Source organism: Electrophorus electricus, chromosome 6, assembly GCF_041902795.1.
Source record: "Electrophorus electricus isolate QZ-2024a chromosome 6, ASM4190279v1, whole genome shotgun sequence".
NCBI classification, from domain to species: Eukaryota; Metazoa; Chordata; class Actinopteri; order Gymnotiformes; family Gymnotidae; genus Electrophorus; species Electrophorus electricus.
The window spans coordinates 3,633,575-3,656,469 of NC_137502.1; the positions used below are offsets into that span (position 1 = coordinate 3,633,575).

The 22,895-nt window shown below is 41.5% G+C and overlaps 1 protein-coding gene across 3 annotated transcripts in view; it reads right to left on the minus strand.

Annotated features, from left to right (window-relative positions):
* Positions 1-22,895, minus strand: part of megf11 (multiple EGF-like-domains 11) — a 94,933-nt gene that overhangs the window by 63,527 nt on the left and 8,511 nt on the right. Inside the window, exons 2-4 of one of the 3 annotated variants that reach the window (XM_035524987.2) lie at positions 16,704-16,849; positions 2,913-3,036; positions 94-195 (exon numbers count right to left, since the gene is read on the minus strand). In XM_035524987.2, coding sequence (XP_035380880.2) covers positions 94-195; positions 2,913-3,036; positions 16,704-16,740 — 263 coding nt within the window. In that variant the 5' untranslated portion in view covers positions 16,741-16,849. Of the gene's footprint in view, positions 1-93; positions 196-2,912; positions 3,037-16,703; positions 16,854-22,895 lie in introns of all 3 variants that reach the window. The other 2 variants (XM_027027826.3, XM_035524988.2) reach the window with 2 other exon arrangements.

The window sequence follows — 22,895 nt, forward strand, 5'->3', positions numbered from 1 at the left end:
GTACCTTTCAACGCACAGAGCTGCAGGGTTTAGGGGGGTGTGGACATCGAGGTGAAGGGATCAATAGTGTTGGCAGGTGGGAGTCAGGCTTACCTGTGCCTGGTGCACTTGAACCAGTTGAGGATATCCGTGCAGCGAGTGTAGTATATCTGGTCAAATGGGTGAGCATAAGACTCCTGCACGGTTACTGCATAGCTGCGGGAACAGGATGAAGTTAAAGGCCTGATTTTACTAACCTCACCTTTGTAAGTGTTCTATCAAACTCAGAATGTTGCTGGAGACAAATCGGAAGAGGGCACAAATGACATGAAAATCAGGGATTGCTGTCTGATCCTTTCAAAAGGAAGGATGAACATTCAAAGGTTGTTTTACAGAATTGCCTTAATCGGCATCCTTTGAGTACTTTTCAGATTACATAATTAGTAGTAGCATCACTGGAATTTGTCTGTTTAAACTTCACTTTGCCTTCATTCTATTGAATTCCAATGTGTATATCTTTTACATGAATATATTTTCTTGATTTTACAAGATTTCACTTGATTTCACAGTATGGCCCCTCCCCCCAAATGTCTCCCTGTGTATCTCTGTGTGTGTCTGTGTTTGTGTGTGTGTGTGTGTGTGTGTGTGTATGTGTGTATGGCCATGCCCTCCCTGTGTTTCACACCTGCTCCTTATTGTGTGTCGTTAGTGTATGCATGTATATAAGTGTTGTGTCTAAGTATAGATGGGGTCGACGTTTGAACCAGGCTAGTTTGCTAACCATGTTGTATCAAATGAACGTTAATTGTGTTAGACACGGCTCGTCCCCGCATTCTGCTTTGCCTCCACACGTCATGAAACTGATTTAACTCAATTGCCATTATAATTTACATCCATTTTTAAAGCACCTCAAACTGCCCTATATATGAAATTTGCTACATAAATATACTTGCATTGTCTTGAGTTATTCAGGCAATGCCCATCCTCAGATTCACAAATACGGAGATGAAATAGGTTGGGTTCAGAGTGCAGGATGAGTGATTTATACAGTGGCTGTGTAGGTAGGGGGTGGGGACCTGGCAGCCGTAGCAACCGTGGCAAGGCCAGCAAACTGCAGACTACAGCCTCTTCCAGTCAAATCCTAACCCTGATGTGCTGCCCTACCACCACTCTGTGTTGCTAAAATAGCTTAAATTGAGACCATTCTCCATTCAAACCACAACTTCAGATCTGATCAATGTTCCTCTTTAAAATAACACTTTTAAGGTAATTTTTCATTCAATTGCAGCCAACAAGAGGACACTAAAATACCCCAAAGATATCCCTTCAGCCTCACAGTGGCTTGGCTTGGCTCATATATCCCAGCACTGTTCTCCCCACCCCTCTGTGAAAGAAATCATTCCTGCATATTTTTCATAACTGACATTCCCTTGCCCAACTTATTATTATTCTGGCAATATGCTTGCAAAGATTGATTAGGATGAGAGTGCGCTGATCAATTTGTTTCATTTTTAGCAAGATATTTATTCATTCTCTCTCTCTCTCTCTCTCTCTCTCTCTCTCTCTCTCTCTCTCTCTCTCTCACACACACACACACACACACAAACACTAACACACACAAACACACACACACACACACACACACACACACACACACACACACACACACACACACACACACTCTCTCTCTCTTCCCTCTCTGCTGGCTCTCTAGGGATGGCTCAACTTAAAATCAATACTGTCCTGAGCATTTAGTGGTTATAACTGATCTCTATAGGCTGGAAAGTGCCCCCAAATCAACACTCCTCAAACACTTTCACATCCTGTCAACTGTCTCATAATGTCAATGCATTCAAGAATAGAAAGAAATCTACTAGAGCTCTCGGAATCCGTGCTCTGCTTGTCAACCCCAGAATGACTCTCTATTTAGCTGTCTGGTATTGAAGAGGCTCCTTATAAAAGTGTGAGCCTCTGGATGAAACTATTTAATATGAGGTCTCTTTATGCTCCCTGAATAGCTGTTTCTGATTCAGGCACAGTGCTTTTGTATTCTGAAGAACACCACTGGCATTGGTGGCAATAATATTAGAGTGCTTATTGAAGCATGGTACAGTATGTCAGTTACCTGCAAGTTCCAGTAGTTCTGAGAATATTCTTGCCCTTCGTCTTTACTTTTTACATGCATTCACTAAACCGCAACCCCACTAACACACTAACCCCCAAGACCGATGTAGCTTGCAAACTCCTATTCGTAGTTTTTAGGATGCATTTATTTTTTTAAATTTAGAATTTTATCTATTTCACGAAGTACTAAAAAAACCAGACTAACTAAAAAAGTGCAGTCCATGGAACAGCTAAGATACTACACAGGAGCTTGAAGGAAGAAGCACACACATACACACACACACACACACACACACACACACACACACACACACACACACACACACACACACACAAACACACACACACACACACACACACCATATAGAACCTACAATATAAAGGGTTATTTTTACATTTCCTATGTTGTTAGTTTTTGGTAATATTATACACTTAAAAGAAATTTTCTTGGGTCACTTTTACCTTTTAGTTTGACTCATTTCCTCTGAAAGGATCTTTCCAGTAAGCTCTTCAGTACTTTTAGCACATTTCCCATTTGCAGTGACAAAGAATTATTCAGGCATACACCACTGCACTATAATGTTACCATCCTAATCCCCCTTTGCCTTTTGAATAAAATATATGGGTGCAGTGAGTTCTGGGAGGAGTGGAAGAGTGGCATGTGCAAACTACAACATGTTAAATGAAAGATAAATCTGAGCGGAACACAGAAAAAAGTGAGAGAGAGAGAGAGAGAGAGAGAGAGAGAGAGAGAGAGAGAGAGAGAGAGAGAGAGAGAGAGAGAGAGAGAGAGAGAGAGAATTTCTCACCTCTCCCAGTGGCTGCAGACGTTGGGGTCATCCGGGTTGAGGCTCCACACGCCGATAACGAAGCCCAGGATGACCAGCACGGGCTGGGCTACAGGCGAGGCCAACACAGACCCCATCACTACTCCTGACAGAGACAGATCGAGGCCGAGGCAGACAGAGAGAGAGAATGAGAGAGAGTGGGAAGCCAGGAGACAGAGAGAAGGAAAAGCAGGCAGGTAGAGGTAAGAGGGGAAGGGGTGAGAGAGGGAGGCAAAAAGAAAGCAAAGGAGAGCAGGGCAAAAAAAGTGGAGAGAGAGAGAGAGAGAGATAAGAAGAGGTTGAGTGAGAACAAAAAGATTGCATTACTAGTAACTTTTTTTTTTTTTTTTGTGCTGCATTCCTGGAAAGACACTGAATAGAGTTCAGTGGGCTAATTCCTTTCTACTCTACTATTGTCTTAATATTTTTCCATTTCGTTACCATTATCAATAACGTATGATTACAGAACGGAGCAAATGTGGCTGGAAGAGTATAAAAGCCACAATTTGGTCCACTGATATGCTACAATGATACTTTTCAAAACTTTGGCAGTGTACTGTCAGAACTGCCTGTTGTGCCACCTATGATCTATGTACGTTACACTTCTCCCTAGCCATCTTTAATCTGCGTACTACAATCTGTGCCACACATAATCTGTGTACTTCTCCACTTCTCTGTAGCCAGCTATAATCTGTGGATTATAATCTGGGTCACCTTTAATATGTGTACTATAATATGGGCAACCTATAATATGTGTACTATAACATGTGCCACCTATAATCTATGAACCTCTCCAAATTCAACCTTGGCATCAGAGGGACAACATTCTTGACTCTGCTAAGCAGACCAGACGTTCTATGGCTGTTCTATATTAAATAGATAAATACATTTGTTCCTTAGTCTGTGTTCCTGATCGCGCGCTCCTGAGTGTGTGCTTCTGAGTGTGGGTGTGTTCCTGGGTGTGTTTTCCTGGGAATGTGTTCCTGAGTGTGTTTTCCTGGTAGTGTGCTCCTGAGAGTATGTTCCTTAGTGTGTATTTGTGAGCCACAGCTTTGTTTCCCACATCCTCTGGCCATTCCCTTGTTGTCAAGGGCAAAGATTGCAGAGGCTCTGACTTTACTGTTCATAAGCAAGGCTAATAAAAGTTCTATTCAGAGTTCAGCATGTAATCCCTTATGAGAACGCAAGAAGATTTTTGCATGCAGCTCTGCTTCAAGATCCCTAGCTGCAGCATGACAGGGCTGCTGTTCTGGTGGGGGGGAACCCTGATCACAGATTTAAGAGGCTGTCCAGAATATTTGCTCTGTGAAAATGACAGAGGAGTCTGTGTGGATGCACGAGGCGTGCGTTTAGGTTATCATTTAGGTTATATTTCATTACAGAGTCGACAGGTAAGAAGCATGCGAGTGTAGGGCATCGGCATGGCAGCGAATGCCTGACTTAACCTCTGCACAAAAAGCCAAAGCATGACAACGCAGATGTGAAAGTGCAGAACGCTGCATGTGGTAAAAAGAGAAAAGCTCCAATAGTCTTGATCAGCCAAGTGAAGACACGGAGCTTTGTTTTTTGGCATGTGACTGGCAGCCCCCAAGGTGGACATGCGCAAAAGAGTCGTCGTGGAGGTCTTCATAAGTCTGCACAGCTTGTGGTTTTGTGTGAGCTGTACTCTGCACTGCGCTTGATAACATGGGCTATCGCACATTCAGCTAATCTCCAGCCACTCAAAGATGTGTGTAGTTCATTCACGAGTGAGAGAAAATCAATTGCCTTCACTTCCCAGAAGTACCAGTTCATCTAAAGAGGAAGGGTTAGAGTCATGTTCTATTGTGATTCAGGATGATTCATTCATGCACACACCATCCATAGATACTGATTTTTCTGTAGTTGTACCACACTGGGCTTTTTGAGGTCTGAGTCAACTGAGAATTGGTACAACTCTATTACACTGATATGCTAATGGTGGGATACTGTTCTCCACTGCCTCTCATATGCAGGTCATGGCTGTGGTGATTTGAAAGCACAGTGTTGGTGATCTGCACCTTCAGAGTGAGCCACTTTTAAAGTATTTACATAAGTTTGGGGAGGTATGGAAAATGAAGAATATCTACTGAACACAGACAAAGCTGCCAAGACATTTTAAGATAGCTCACCAAACATTCACAATGGATTTTTGGGTAGATGATGCCTATATATTATAGATTATTGGGTTTCACTGTATGATCAGTTAGCCTTTAATCCAAATGCATTTGAAGTTCTCAGTCACGCCCACAGACTCCAGTGGCTTTAAGCATAAAAAGCTAATGAGAGTAGTGACATCAATTTACCAGTTTTCTTCTTGAAGTGTGAATGATTTTAATGGAGGCTGATTCTTAATAATGGAGCCTAAGATTGAGCCGAGGATCTGGGAGCTAACACAGACCTCAGACCTCAGACCTCTGGAGTGGGCTCCAGGAGCTAGAGCACAGGAGAACTGGTGCCGGCCTGACCCAAACCCAAGCCAGTGGTGGACCAGGCACGCAGCCTCACAGAAAGGAAAGGGAAGCTGAGATGGAGAGTGAGAAAGATAAAGAGAAGAGGAAAGGAGAGATGTGGCAGAGAGGTAGAGAAATAGAGAGAGAGAGAGAGAGAGAGAGAGAGAGAGAGAGAGAGCGAGAGACACTGTGAGTATACAACTTTTGATTGAATGAATGATGGGCTTTTAAATGCCTAAGTGGATTAATTGAGTGTAGAAGGAGTGAGAGGCTGAGACTCAGAAAGAGATGCATTGGGACTGAATGTAACAGCCACTAAATCCCTCATATGAAATCTATGTGGCACGCCTGTGTTTGCAAGAGACGAGACACGATACACTCATTCTTCTCCTGACGGCTCACAGGGAAGTGAGCCTACATCTTGAGAGCCCGTAGTGTCAACACTGCACGTCTCATAGCAGGCAGAATGAGAGGCTCCTCAACAATGCCACATGAGAACAAGTTACTCATGTGCATTAATGACACAATGAGAAGTGGCACCAGGACGGTGGAGCTCGTCTGACCAAGGGCCGAGTGTCCCTCAGGCTAGTTAGGCGGCATGTCACTCTGCCTGTGTTTGGGCAGAGGTCAGCCTCCTCTCTCCCACTATTGCTCGTGCTCCCCTGCTTGAGCTTTTGGTCATGGATATGGAGATGGGGCAGCAAACAAAAGGACACTGGCCTCTCTGCTTCTCGAAGGGATGCATAATTTACCAGCCTGCTCCTTCATATGCGGAACAGTCCAGACAGGAAGCCGTAGGCGAGGTCGGGAATGGGGCCGAGAGTAGGAGGGCATGGGGAGGAGGGAGGTTACATGTACCGTCTGCACCACCTGCCTCACTGCTCCGGCTATGTGCTGAGGAGGTCAGGCATGTAACCTCACCACTGCCCAGTGCAGCCCCTGACAAATCAAGAGACTAGTGTGGTATGTATCAATCTATTTAAGTTTGGTGCAGACCTTGGTTTCATCAGATGCACCCTGGTATTCTTAATTAGATTTACTTCAACTATGTGACAAGACCCTTATTTTTGAACTCAGTGCTAAAGCTAAGACATCTTTGAGGCTACAAGCATCCAACAGGACCTGAGCAGACAGGACAACAAGCTCCATGTCTGCATGGCTGCATGACACCAGCACTCTGCTCAGGTGTGCACTTTATTTGCTAGGGCTGAGCCCAACCTCAAACACACGAGAGCAGATGCATACCATATTCATCCTGAGCTATGTTGAAAGAGTCTTAATTTCCTATTTAAACATAACATTTAAGTAATCAGGAAACAGGAGCACACTCTTGCCATGGGGATGGATCTATAGACCACCAAACATTTACTAAGACTCATTTTTTTGTCCATATATTTAGGAACATCAGTTATTTCACAGTCTATTGAATTAAAGAAAATCTGCATCAGTAGGAAGGTGGCTTAACTCCCTTGTTATATCACAAACAGCAAACAAATTTTACAATTATTTATTCAAATGTTTCATACTTTGTCTGATATATAGACATAACTTTTCTAATCAGCATTGCTGTATCAAGGCTGAAATGATACTATGTTGTGCATGCTATGCAAAGGCTTTCAAAATGTTCTTAGTTTTTGGTTTGATCATTTTTGGTAACACATTAGAGTATGTTTGCATTATTAAATGTGAATAATTTGTTGTTCTTGTTAAAGAAAAATTCAGTTTAACTCAGAAAAGAACAATTTAGTATAGTTCACATACAAGCTCAGATAGTCTTGATGTAAACTCCTTTTAAAATTGCTCAGTGGCTTGAAGTACAGTGAAGTAAATGTATTCCATTATTTTCTGCTGCTAGTGTTTCTAACAGCAGTTACCACAGTGCACCCCATTCAAATCTTCGGTTTTAGTTAGTGGTAACATGCCCTCGGATAGAGAAGGGGAGAGAATACATTATTCCATTCTGAAGGTAATGAAGTATGCAACTAAGTTTTAAAATTTTAACTGAAATAGTGAGAGGTATGTTGAGAGTCGAACGCAAAGTTAACGTTTCAGAGAGGGAACTTGGTCGTTTTTGTGTGAAACCCTACTCCTCTGAAGGAATGAATTACAAGCAAACTCTCATATTGAAATGTCATTTGTGGAAACTTTTTTAGGCGGTTGTGTTTGGCTCAGTGTGGGGAGGCCCTGGCATGACAAGAGGAACAAGGCCAGAGAACTCCCGCATTTACCATCTTCTTGCTAACAAGGGAGATCCAAGGCACTCCATGGGACTGAAAGACAGTGATCACTCAGCCTTGATCTTTGGGTGTTGCAATGATCAGTTGGGCGATCGAGTAAGCAAGCAAGCAAGCAGGCAGGTCAGTGTCTGGCACTGCATTATACTGTATTCTGCTGATTACAAACACGCATTTTGAATTTTGCTCTTTTAAATTTAAATTTTCAGCTTTCATATTTGGGTACCAGTGTGCACTGTAGCCTCCAGTTGACTCAATACTTTTCCTGGGCTTTAGATGGTGCTATGGAAGATGCACAGCAAAATGACGATTAGGCTGATCTAACTTATTATCATACTCTTTTCTTAGCCCTCACAAAGAGCGAAGTTTCCAAATGCAAAGTAGAGAATCTCTGATTTTAAAAAATGTCTAGATGCCATGCTCTTGATGTTTTGTAAAGTAGCGTTCATCAACATTGGCACATTTTAAGAAGTGAATCACAAACAGGCCATAGTTTACATGATTCCCCCCACCCCAGCTTTCTGTTTCAAAAGAGCCCCTGATCTAAAGGACCATTTAATTTGGATGCAATTACCTAAACAGCGTAAGTCTCTTCCTTTGAAGGTTTAAGATGACAACTTTAAATGTTTTAATTGTGTGGTGTGTAACTGTATGCTGACACAAGATGTAATAAATAACTACATACACTTTGAAAGTTGGAATTCGGGGGAGAATATCATGTTTATCTACTTTTGTGATATACCTATTAGTCTGGCCCTGTGGTTTATGATGAGTAGGAAAAACCAAACGTTACTTGAAAACAAGAAATTTTGAGCAAAAATGTCGGCTCAGGAATAGGGATGAGAAATCCCCTGTGGCAAGACATTTTAATAAGGAGGGACATGATGACAATTCTTTACACTTTTTGGGTAGGGAAATAGTGAATCCATCATCAAGGGGTGGAGTCTGTAAGAAACATCTTTTGCAGAGGGAGTCGTGACACGTTTTAAATCTCAATCCTTTGCACCTGAACGGGATGAATGAAGATTTTGCTTTGTCATGTTTTCTATAAATATGAGTGGAATTTATTAACTTATTTTTTGATGCAAGTACAATTATTTCTTACTTTCTTTGTTCCTTTTTCTCCCTTGAACTCTCTTTACATATAACTCACCTTTTACTACACTGTACATAATTATTTGTTATATGCATGCTGACATGTCCAAGGGAGTGACCTTTTTTCTGTATACTTACATTTACAGCATTTAGCTGACACTTTTATTCAAAGCAACTTACAATTATGACTGAGTACAACTTGAGCATTAAGGGCCTTGCTTGGGGGCCCACCAGTGGCAACTTGGCAGTGGTGGGGCTTGAACCAGTAACCTTCTTCTTACAAGGCAAATACCTTAACCACTGAGCTACAAATGAGAAGAGGTTCCAAGTATTATAAACACACTGATAAAGACTGTCCTGAGTCAAATAAACTATTGCACAGTGGAGTGCAGTCAGGCCCTTCTAACCCTTCAGAGTAGGGGTAGCAAAAAAATGTATGGAAAACGTACATAAACATATATTTCATTTATAAAGTAAAATCAAAAACATAAATAAATTCAAAATGCTACTTTGCATTTTCTTGGTTGCTATAGGACGCCTATCTGCCTGAGCGCAGTAGTAACCAAAACTGCTCATTAGAGTTGCTTCAGGGTCTTGCTCCTGCATACATGCCCCTTCGGATGATATTTTGAAGGGTTCTGCAATGTAAGGCTGTATACAAAATATCCTACTATATACCATTCGCATACTGATTGGGCCCCAAATCAAAATTCTCTATGCATTCTGGGACCAAAATAATTTTTTACAGTACACAGAAGATACTTGGATACCCAGAAAATTTTCCCAAGTGGTAGGAACCTTCATGCATTCATGTGAACTCATAATATGGTTTGTATTTGTCACATACTGGATACTGTACTGCATACTACTACAAGGACCAGTATCCAGTATACAGTATATATGGAGTGCAGTATGCAGTATGTAGTAAGCTATTTTGAACAGAGCCTAAGTCTATTAGCAAAATCACAGGAAAATTTGATCAATCAGATTTATGATTTTGACTAAGGGGGCTGTCCCATAGCTGTCTAAATCATTCTCAGCATTCTGAAGAAGGGGCTACACATTCGTTATTCATAAAAAAAAACAAAAAACAATGTCACTTTCTATGCACATGCTAGTTTAGTTGGCTAACTTTGAATGCAAATGAGACAGATATTGAGTGCAAATGAGACAGCTATTGTAGTATATCTAATTGAAAAACCTTTTTCAAAACTACACTTCAATGAGAAACTCAATAATTCCAGGAGGACGGCCAACTCCACCTATAAATCGTTGTTAGAAAGGAAAAAGTTATGTAAGTACTTTCCGTAAGCAAACTACGAGACATATGCCTGGCTAACAGCTAGCCTGAAAAAAACATTATCTTTATCTTCAAATAGGACTGGTGAGGTGGTTAAATGTTAACTTAAAAGTTTTGGCTGCCCTGGCATACTGTATGCACACGAAATTAGTACTCCTACTTTGTTGAATGGCTATACTTGTAGGATTTGTGGATTTTTTTGCAATGTGTTACATAGAAAATTAAGCTATGGAAAATAGGAATGCGTACATGCTACTTTTGTTTTGTCATTTGTAGATGAATTTGTGAGCTGTTGATCTGCTTTTTGAAATCCACAGAGTAACTTAAGGTCCAGCCTAAATTTATGTGTCATTAACAAAATGGGAGGGGGGTTAACCTTTGTATGCGCTGCAGGCCACTGCTATCGCATAATATACAAGTGCTGTCCAACCACCTCTAATTCTTCATACAGTTTAAACAAGTGACAGCACTGCTATTTTTTATTAATGCAAGTGGACAAATAGGCTGATTCAAATACAGAGAAGCTACTTACTAAGCAAATGTACCAGGATCAATATATGTAGAATATTGACATACAGAAAAAAAAAATCAGACAGCAGTTTGAACGTAGTAAGTGAAGCAGCTTTACCAAAAGGAAAATAAAAAAGAGAAAAGATGAAAACACCATCTTTCCATCACACTTTATTGCCTTCAGGTTACATATTAATCTAATACTTCTCATACAAGCAGTTCTGTATTATTGAAATGCCAAAGTGCATCACCGTCTCTTTTAGCAGCATATACCTTGACGTATGTGCTTGAGTAGTAGAGAGGGAAACACTGCTAGGAAAGCAAGCATATCAGCTTTTACAGTGAAATGGAGCCATCTTTTAGTTTGTAAACATGGGACAATGACCTAACCTTGAGATCAATACATAACCATCTGTGCTTGTGTCTTTTGACTGGCATAACCACTCTTTTTCTTTAACTTCACTTATCTGCATTTCACACAATGAACCCAATTACAAAAGCTTCAGTTCTCAAAACCCCAGCTCCCAATGTTTAAGATTTATGGCTTCTTTTCCTGGGCTGCAGAGGGGACACCTATATTGGCTGTTCATTAGAGAGGTATGCCATGCAAGTACAGCCTTTAAGGAAGATAGTGGTTTACAGGCTCTAAGGAATGCAGTGGTTTACAGCCCCTAAGAAAGGTAGTGGTTTACAGGCTCTAAGGAATGCAGTGGTTTACAGCCTCTAAGAAAGGTAGTGGTTTACAGCCTCTAAGGAATGTAGTGGTTTACAGCCTCTAAGGAATGTAGTGGTTTACAGGCTCTAAGGAATGTAGTGGTTTACAGCCTCTAAGAAAGGTAGTGGTTTACAGCCTCTAAGGAAGGTAGTGGTTTACAGCCTCTAAGAAAGGTAGTGGTTTACGGCCTCTAAGGAATGTAGTGGTTCACGGCCTCTAAGGAAGGTAGTGGTTTATGGCCTCTAAGGAAGGTAGTGGTTTACGGCCTCTAAGGAAGGTAGTGGTTTACGGCCTCTAAGGAATGTAGTGGTTTACGGCCTCTAAGGAATGTAGTGGTTTACAGCCTCTAAGGAATGTAGTGGTTTACGGCCTCTAAGGAATGTAGTGGTTTACAGCCTCTAAGGAAGGTAGTGGTTTACAGAGTGGTTTTATTTTGAGCAAAATTAAATGATGGGAAAAAACAGTCTAGTTCATTCCAGCATTGACAAACGTTCGTCTCATGCATGAGTGGAAAAGAGCCCTTGGAACAATAAAAAGATTCAAACCAAACTATGTCCTCTGGACTGTCTACCAGAGAAGACATTTAACACGATTCAAGACACGTGTCCTCAATGTGTGACTTAATAGAGTGCTGTGCAATTACCCGGCCAATCTCCTGGGTCCCCAGCTTCTGCGGCCCTCTCTGAATGATGCTCTGAGTCTGCTGGAAGTGCTCGCAATGATAAACCCCTACCTGCTTCCCCTTAAGGAGCTTTGCCTGAGACAGAATTAATTTATTCCTTCATTTACACCTAGCTAGAGTTTGTTTACGAATATTAAGATAATTTGAAATGGAAATGATAACTGATTTTGGAGTGAACTCATAATCTGAACGGTTGAGTATATTGAGCAATAGGTCTTCAGGGATTAAAGGATAACATATACCTGACAAGTCTGTGGTACAGTATGGCTGCACAAATGTGTGAAAATGTATTTAATGGACTTATCTGCTTCGCTTTAAAAAAAGACCAAAAATGGTTCAGAATTGAAGATAGTACTGCTGCTCTTAATGAAGATATTATATCAGCTCTGCAGTTTGTGTCAGGAAAAGAAACTTCTTCAAATATTATTTTTAATAATTCTTGAGTTTAATGTCTGGGATACACTTTATATTAGTACTAGTACTATTTTAGATTAGTACTGACTGCATTTTTATATTCTTAATAAATACAACTACAAAATATAGTAATTTATCTCAACCACCGTATACACTAGATTGTCCTGTTAAGCAATCATTCTCTGTGGTTGCTCGATATTTACCTACAGAACCCCAATGAAGCAACACTGTTGCTGCTTACAATTAGTATTTCACTAAGCACTCACATTCAATTTACAGCAATCCCCTACTAACTCAAATAACAGTTCTACAGGGCAAAGAAAGCCCTGTGATAATCATCACCCCAACCTGCAGAAACACTGGTCTCTCCAACCTAAAGGTCACTGGCTGTGCCACACTGACCACTGATTGACCCCACAGCTTATGTCTGCTCAGGACCTCATTAGGAGCCATGCACCATTAGTAGACCCATGGTCTGTTAAATTGCAGGGCCTTGCATTTCCCTCCTCCATCTGCTTGATTGTGATGCGTGTGCTGTGTGTGCATGAGTGTGTGTGTGTGTGTGTGTGTGTGTGTGTGTGTGTATGTGTTTATGTGTGACTAATGTAAAACTGGAATCACGTCAGGAGCTCTGAATGCCTTCCACTGCTTAAGAACATAAACGAAGCTTAAATCGTAATTGTGTCGCCTGAAGCTCTCGGTCCCAATCAGAGCCAGCAGGGTATTGCAGAGGTCTGGCCCAGGGGGCTTGAAATAAACAAAGTTCAAATATGAGTGTTCCATAGGGCAATCAAACTGAGTCGACACAGGAGCCACGTTCTAAGGTCCGCATCCCTGGGGTCTGGGTGGCCCGGGTGGGGTTAGGCAAGCATGGGATGTGTGTCAGTGGTGGGCAAACTTGGCAAACATTTGAGGTCATTTACCAGGAGTTTAATCCTGGACACATGGTTTATTCATGTGGTGAGCATCGTTTGTGACGACCCCCATAAATCAAATGGTGTCCTGTGCCAATGTCAGCACCAGGCCAAGCATCGGCCTGCTAATCTCATAGGCATCTTTCATCACTATAACCTTGCTTTACCCATAGCTGACATCTCCAGATACGGATGAGAAAGCATCATTTCAAATACTTTCTTTAAGCAAAGAAAGCTTCAAACCTCTAGGCTATGCACAATGGGCTGCTTCTACCAGTTTGATTGGTAGCCACCAGAGCACAGTGTATTGTCTCCCCAAGCACTACACAGTGACAAAGCCATTATCAGTAAAGATATGTCAGGGTTTTTTTTTGTTTCTTTATTTTTTGAAGTGAGACATGGGGAACCAGACTACAGAATAAACAATAACTCCACAGGAATCCTCCATGTAGTTTCTGGTAAGAACTGGCATGTTTTAAGAATAGAATCAACATTATGACCTTAAATTAGTAGAAATACCATTATAGGAAATGTAAGCAATTGCAAAGCAATTCACAGCCTAGTGTAGCAAGTATCAGTCTATTTAAATTTGGTGCTGACCTTGGTTTTGTCAAACGCACCAAGGTATTCTTAATTAGATTTACTATAAGTATGTGATAGGGTCCTTGTTTTTGAACTCAATAACATTAATGTTAAGACATATTTGAGTCTAGGAGCAATAGTATATTGAAATCAGTCATAATTAAATTAAATAAACTGAGTGAGGTCTCCAAGGGGTCTTGAAGGGAGTCTAAGACTATACATTACCTTAGCAGCATCCCTGCAGTCACAATGCTTGCTTGAGTCTCTGCATCTCTACATGTTCATGACATAGTAATGCACAAAATATGCATGAGTCTATATACTGCCACTATTACCACGTCTGCTTGGAGGAGAGAAGCTACACTCCCACTCCCCGAGTCTTACTGAACCATCAGAAGCAGCCTGTCTCCCACCACCTCCAAGAGACCGTGCCACACGCTAGTAAATTACTCACTTGCATAATAATAGAATAATACATGTCTGGTGCGTGGCTTGTGGCTAATTAGAACAAATTAGTGTTGTGTGGGTTAGGAGTGAGGCATAGTTATGTGTGCACGACACTTGCAGTGCAGTCTGTGGATCAGCCTGGTTGCAAAGGCAAAGTGACAGTGGAATATTATGCTTCTCGGATTCCCATCGCGGTGCCAGATGGCAGTGCATACATGGACATGATGACCAGTTATTGCTTTTTATTGGACAGTTTGAGCAGCCCCTCTGGTCAGGGCTGAGGTCAGCACAGGCACAGGGAGCTCAGTATAGAGAGGGGAAGAGAGAGAAGAGGGGGGAGGAGAGAGAGAGAGGGGCAAAGACAGAAAAGAAGAGGGGTAGAGGAAAAGAGAGATGGGGTAGTGATAGAGAGAGAATGAGCAGGAGGAAGGAGAGAGAGAGAGAGAGAGAGAGAGAGAGAGAGAGAGAGAGAGAGAGAGAGAGGGGCAAAGACAGAAAAGAAGAGGGGGAGAGGAAAAGAGAGATGGGGTAGTGATAGAGAGAGAACGAGCAGGAGGAAGGAGAGAGAGAGAGAGAGAGAGAGAGAGAGAGAGAGAGAGAGAGGGGCAAAGACAGAAAAGAAGAGGGGGAGAGGAAAAGAGAGATGGGGTAGTCATAGAGAGAGAACGAGCAGGAGGAAGGAGAGAGAGAGAGAGAGAGAGAGAGAGAGAGCAAAAGGGAGAGAAACGGAATGAGAAGGATGCAGAGAAGCAGGCAGAGTGACTCGCCATGAAACAACAGCATGGGCGCCAGAGCAATTTTACAGCCCAGTGGATTCATGCCTCATGCGTTGCCCCTTCCAGCTCGGAACCTCCGAGTCTGCTCTGCGTCTTCATTTATTCAGTGTCAGCGTCCGAGGGTGTGAAAGGCCGGGCAAGGAAAGGGGGGCTCGTCCCAAATGTTTGGAGGAGAGTGGGGTGTGAAGCAGACAAGGAAGGAGTGATGGGAAAACACTACCTGCCTTCCCTGCACCAAATGATTATACATACGTTTTGTGCACATCCAGATTACTTACATATTTACTTCACACCTCATTTGTGTTATTGCTCATACCAGCTCGCTGCAGCTAAATAAATGCACAGCCGTTAATTCTTAGTGTCCACCAAGAGAAAACAAACAAATAATATGGAGTTATGGTGTCGTCAAGCATGAAGGCCAGGTGAATTCCACCAAAGAGAACCATTACCCAAAGCTACACCTTAGCCAATCTCTGACTACACCAAGGTCAGCTGTGATGCTCTATTGGCTAAATAACCCACAGTTCTCTTGCAGTATCGATGGACAGACAGGCTGGTGTGGGGCCTGATGTTCCCCTGGCTGCCCTTCTTCCAGAAAGGTGACATTTTTGTCCCATCTACAATATCACCTCATTGAATATACATGCACACTTCTTCCTCCACTCACTTGAACACCCTTGGTGTGTACAGTAGGTGTACAGTAGATGCGACAGCGCATCCATAGCGACTGTGCAACAAAGAATGCAGAGAGGGCTTCGATGTCACTTCGGTTCTCAGCTAAAACACACAATGTATGAGAACATATTAGCTGCATCTTTGTAGGAGTTGCAACATGTTAGAGGCTTTAGCTCAGCCACACTGAGATGGGGTGCGTGCAATCTTGTGAAGCAGTGCAATTAATCTCACAACTCCCCCTCCCATTTTCTGACGCCATAGGTCATTAAGAGGGTGCCTTCACCACATGCAGGCAACAAATGATCCACCACCGCCATCACTCAGTCTCCAATTAAACAGCCCTCAGCCTCTGCTCTGTGCAATCACTGCCAATTAAAGCCCAACTGTGTGAATTTCAACACCACTAATTACAAGGAGGTGATAGAGCTTTCTGACATTCTGGTCTAAAATTTATTTCCAATACTCTTCCTGGACATTTGCCAGCCTACGTGTTCATGTGAATTAAATATTTTATGTGAATTGAAATTTAGTAGTCTGACTCCCAAAAAGGAAGTAAAGCCAAAAAAGAAGTAAAATCATAACATTACAGACTGAATGAAGTGTAATGTGAGCTGTGTAGGTGGAATCTAATAGAGATGGCAAAGCAGTGCCAGTTGCTCCATACAGTGTAGGTGGGATAAACATTTTGTGCCAAATTAGATGTCCCCATCTTGAGATCTGATTCCCATGTGTACTTGGGACATCCATGCAAAATTTAAAAGTACTGTACAAACCTCTGGAGCTTTCAACAGGAGCGCCAATAACACATTCTATACAAACAAATCCAGCAAGTCTCACTCTGTGAGCTTTTCACCCCCATCCCATTTACTGGCTCCTTCCATCTCTATCTGTTAACACCCCCCACCCCCCACCCCTGCACCCTGTTCAACTCTTGTTCAGAATGGTAAAAGATGCTCACCACGTAAGCTGGCTCTTTCCCTTCCCTCTTCCCACATCCAGCCTGCAGAAGAAGCAGCCGGCAGGGCAGTGGTCGCTGGGAGAAGCTGCTGGCCTTTACTGTCCTCACCCAACAACCCAGTCGGTGCTTAGCCCCGCTCTGCAAGCCTGGCTGAGGAGGAAGAGGAAGGAGAGTGGCCGGTCATGGGGATATACATTATTCATAAGCTTGGAGATTGGTGTTGAGCTCTTCAGCCTCAGGTGCACCTTCAGTGCTATTTGGCCTACAGCCCTCTGCCTATAGCTGCCATTGATCACAGTGCCTGGAACCTGCTACTGAATAAGCCAAGGGACTTTATTGAGGGACAGCACACTGAGCACATACAGATCCATCACTGTCTTGGACAATGGTCACTTAAAAGGATACTGAGAGGGAAAAGGCTAGTGGACCCCACCTAACCTGAAGCTCATTAAGAGAGAAGCCTAAGAACAGACTTCAGACAGTAAGTTAAGGATGATTGTAGCTTTTCTTAAATGGCAATGGAGTCTAGACCCTTGACACTGTGGAATGTGGTCTGGAATAACACATGGAGATGAGGAATAAGTCCAGTCCAAGTACTCTACAATGGGGGTAGGTGGTCATTCCCTAGAGTGTCATGGCTCCTTAAATTGGAAACAGAACATCTAGTTTTTGTCCAGTAGGAGGATCATTTAGAAGCTCAAGCCTTTTCCTACTGTTGGAATAAAATAGCTGAAGAATCAATATTGCACTTTGGAGTGTTAGATTTAGCGTCCTGATCCAGACTGTATATAACAGCTTGATTGTTGACTGTGAACTGGTTTGCCATGCCATCTCAAAATAATCACCTTAAGAAAGCATATGAAAGGCAAACAAAGAACTAAAGCACTCTTGATGCAAATTCACTTGAACTAAACAGACAGCAAAAGTGTACTATTAAACTGCATGTCCTTGAGTCATCACTCTTCAAAGCTGGTGCCCCATCATAGGTCTACTGAATCTCCTGTGAAAACTGATTAACAGGTGTGACATCTCGTCTTTCAAACGTTGCATAGTTCAATACAGTCCAAAAATGCTACACAATTTCAACTCACTAGAAAAAAAGGGCTTTTATATTAGGTGGAAATTAAGCCTTTTTTCAACAGTGTACCTGCAGCATGAAATACACGTCTGTGTCCTATAGCCCAACATTAAAGGTCATAATAGGTCGTCTGTCAAATTCACAATGCTAGTGTCACAGAGCTAGTGTTCAGCTAAGCTAAAAGATTTATTACAGAAAAATAGCACAAGGCACACTGTACAACATATCAGCTCTCTGCAGTATGTGGAACTGAACTGGCATTATAAACTTACTGTATAAATGTTGTGCCGTTGATTCCAGGCTCAAAAACTACTTGTTTGGAAATCTATTCTAGAGAAATTGTTCTTTACCAGCATTCAGGAATGCATTGACTGGCTCTGCCTGGAGTGTGAGCTCCAGTATTTGTGGGTTAAATTCAACAAGCATGTGATGGCAGCCGTTTGGACAGAAGGAAAGAATAAAAGCAATTTTCACACAGGTGATCTTGCCACAGGCCCCAGCAGGTCTTAGATGAGGAAATGAAACTGCCTGCTGGCCCTGCAGTGGGAGGGCTGCAGTCATACGAGGAACCGTGGCGCACGCCCCTTCACCATTTCATGAGGACAATATTAACAGAAGTAAGAGCAGTGGGCTGGTCTTGAGGTCCGATAGTGCTCCCTCCGAACTGTTAATGTCATTTCTACCAAGTGCTTGAGACATGTCAGGGTCTGGGTCGAACTGTTCTTTCTGTATATGCGCAGGAAAATGCCATCTGCCCGGCAAACTACACTCATACTGAGGAGCAGACATGCTGAGGGCATAAGTTATACCGTAACTTTAAAAATGCAGCCATTTGAATTTACATATAATTCTGTGTAATACGAAGACATAGTGATGAAACTTGCCAGAGGGGAAGATTCTGAGAGAACAGTGGTTCAGGTCTGATATGAGCAGGAAAAAAAATGGAAAGCCAAACTCATACAGCATGTTCAAGCTTTAGCTAAAGACTGCTAAAAACAGCTTCAACAGCTCATTGCATCCACAAATACAAATGGGCCAAGCAAGACAGTTAAACTATGCATAGGGCTTGTTGAGTTACGGACAGAAATAGCATATAGCCGAAAGCAGAGTGCTAATGGGGAACACTCTCTCGGGGAGTAAATTATGAGCTCCATAATGTCCAATTCCAGAGCACTCTCAGCTTACGGTAAGGAGTACATGAAATCCCTGGGTTGTAGTGCTCATAACGGCCATTGGTACTTTGAGCCTGCAATGGTAATAAATAACTGACTCAATTCAACTCTCATATGATACAATAACTCTTAAAGCTGTGCTGAATACCATGACTGGATGACATAAAGTTTTAATCTACTTGGTGTATGCATTTATTCACACTTAAAGAAGAATTCCACAAAAAGCAAATAAATAAATCTGCCTCCTAACAGTAAAGACAGTAAGGGTTTAGCCAATATTCTCCAGTCCTCTGTGACAAAGAATGAGCTACCTAACACAAAGAAGTAGTAGTCACTATGGGAGTCTGGACAGAAAACTGAATGCCTACGTTAACATGCTGAAGAAAGTGTCAATGTCAAACACACCAGCTTAATTTATCAACACTTTTAAATGAGCTCCAATAGCTAAATCAGTAAGAATACACCCAGTTCACCCAATTTTCTTTGAACTAATTTATATTTGTAAAAAAATATTTGCATGATTAAAATGTTTTTGTTTTTTTTTTGGAATATAGAACGACTGGAGAAAGGTTTGCTAAATTTCACTTCCTAACAAGGAGTCTTGTATTAAAATTGCATTTGCATCGAATCCTGCTTTAAATGGCGGTAGAGACATGCCTCCTTTGTAACAGTGCAATTGGTACGACCACACTTCGTTTGTGCCTATCCTGTGGGCCCACGCACGTCATTCCCAGGGGCAGTGCCCATACAGCCTTTGAAAGACAATCAGGGAAACCGGTGTACGGTGTGAACAGGGCTTCATGCTAATGCTCCTCAGAGGGCAATGAAGTGGCAGATGTAAGCACACTCATCAGCAGTATTCGTAACAAGTCACATGATTCCCGTGGGAGAAAGGCCTGTCATTAGGGTGAGCAGGAAAAGGCCTGATGAGTGCATTATTCAGAGGAAAGCTGAGCCATGGTCAAGCAGCGTGTGCCCAAAAACCACCGCCATATTGACTCTCGGCAGAAGTCCACATCAGCAATTGTGATTAGCCTTGGAGACATGCTCAGTTTGGTGATTTGTGTACATAATTCTAAAATACAGCACTTCCAGTTCACATTTATAGCAGATTTAGACAGTCAACATTCTATATGATCCAGAAGTCTCCTCTTTCCCCATTTTGTTGGTAGGAAAGCGGTGTGTGCTGTCTAATTAATAATCCACCTCATCTGTTGGATGACGAGTGGCACTCTGGCTTGCTTGATTGGATGTGGGACTGTCATCGGACCAAATTCGGTTCTGACCTGCACTATTGAATGTACATGCTGTCACCTTGTAATGAGCCTGATTACAAGCAAGACATTTCCCCCTGCTCTCACACAGACGCACAGCAAACCACCCATACCACCAGAAGGAGGTACTATGAAACATTGTTTTCTGAATAAAATGACTCAGCATCCACACACTGATCACAACTGAGCTACTACTAAGCTCATTTCAAAAATATGAGAGGAAAATGCGCCCAAGACTCACTGGGCATTTATCAATGGGAGCAAATAATGTATTTGCTATTTCCTTCCTGGATTCACTACTGTCATAGACACATACTGTCGTAATTGTATGTGCGTGAATGTTTAGCTTAATCATTCTTGCCATCTTGGACAGTGATTCTCAACACAGTCAATAGTGATCACCTGATAGTTTGCTTTTTGTTTTCTGTCTCAACCTTCCAAAATGTCTGAACCAAAGCAATGAACCGCTAAGCACTGTGAGCTGTGTGAGTTCTGTGAGCTATGGAATTTTGCAATGCTAATAATGCTTGCAAGCCTGTTAATAATGAGTCCTTTTGTAACTTTATGTTTAAATACAGATTTTACTTAATCATGATACATTTCCAGTGTTAATGACATTTCACATGTTAACATGAATATATAGCCTTATGCTAGAAAAATAATTCACCATTGTTCAGCCTATGTCTAATTAATTTCTTGCCTGATGTTTCCTTGGGGTGAGCATTTACTCATACTTACTGTTGTACCGAGTTAGATTTGAGAGATTTCATCTCAGTGATAATGTAAACAGTAACCTCTGGGTTATTCAGTTGGTATAAGAGGAGAGAAAAACATCTGGGTGCATTTTAGAAAACACATTCCCTGGAGCAACATGAAGTGACACAGACAGGCACAGAGTAGCATGTGAAACACCAAAGAGAGAGAGAGAGAGAGAGAGAGAGAGACAGAGAGAGAGAGAGAGAGAGAGAGAGTGAGTGAGTGAGAGAGAGAGAGAGCAAGAGAGAGAGAGAGAGAGAGAGAGAGAGAGAAAGGTACAAATCTAGGACACTGTTGTTTTGTTTTGCTTTTCTTTAGTATAACATTAGAAAAATGTCTAACCTATATCTATCTTAACTTATTATGCCTAACTAGTAGGCTTCAAAACTCAAAAACATTTTTGAAATGGATTTTTAACTGATTTTCTATAAAATCATTACCAGTATTAGTTTCACTGACCTGTCACAACTGGTAGAAACATAACACAAATGTATGGAACAGTCCCATCTTAAACTAATTTTGGAACCCAGAAGGAGAGAATTTTACACAAGCTGTAGTGCTCCACTGAGACTGAGATACAAAGCCACTGTCAGAAGACAATGGTGCAGTAAACTTCAATCCTGACAGTCTTCACCTTTCCCAGGTAGCAAATTTGGTCAAAACATCACTTCTACAGTGAAGAAATGAACCCCTGTACTGAGATTTTCAGTTCCAGTTGTACTATGTACTGTCCATGGCTGGGGTCTCTCAGAGTTTAGCTGGTGAGAAAAATAGCAGGGTATCTTTAAATTTTTCTGATGTAAACTGTTAAAAGTCTTTAACATCCTACTAAGACTGGGTGATATGGCAAAAGAATGATCATATTTTTTTTTCCCACAATCATATTAATTAATTAATATTAATGTTTATCACAATATATAATTTGATAATGTTGCCAGTTGGAAGAGCATCCCACTAATCACTGAATCTTGAGGAAACAGATGGTTTATTAGTTAAACTTTAGAATATAGTTTATTTGCAAAAATAATGTAATATAAACATTTAACTGTGCAAACATGCTTTATCTGCCTCAACAAACTTTATTTTAATAAAATAAAGAAATATTAGTTATGTACTTGTTTTACATCTCGCAAATAATTTAAAGAGAAACATTAGGAAAAAATCTAAACACTAATCTAAACCAGACATTATGCTACATCTGGGATTCTTATGTCATCGGAACTGTACTTGTTAAATCCTTCTCTTGTATAGTAAATCCCTTTTCATATAGGTCGTAAAAGACTACACGATTTGTTGTTTTGGTTCAGCCATACTAACGCTGCTAAAACGTGAAGGGACTAACATGGCCCACATTTTCTCACTGTAATTGTGGTCACTAGTAAAGATTTGTGTTTCCCGTGTTAGTTTGAACAGAACAACGACATATTTTGCAATCGTGTTAATCTCTGCTTCAGATATCCAAAGCACTTCCGTAACTGATGTCGTGGTAACTTTTTTTGTCAACAATCTCCTCCGCTTTGCAGGATAGGATCACTTTCACTTTCACTTCTGTGTCACTCATCGGTTTCACTAATTTGTTCCTCGTTTTCAGCGTTTCCTTCGGCGCTGGTAGCTCAAACAATGCTTTGCGGTAGAAAATATGCAAGCCAAAACTGTCTGTTTGGCTGTTTCTGATGCGTAATAGACTGCTACATCTATCCTTATCGAGTAAAAATGTCAAAAGCTTATCATCATTATCGACATAAATTTTTATCAAAGGTCCTTTTTCGAGATCGTTTTATTGCCAAGCTCTATGCCCTATCCTCCAGGTATATCATTAGTTATTCATCTTAAGGCTCTTTTCAGTAACTACTGTGATTTGTTCAGTAACTACATTGAAACTTTTATGAACGGTGTGTAGATAAAAGAAAGA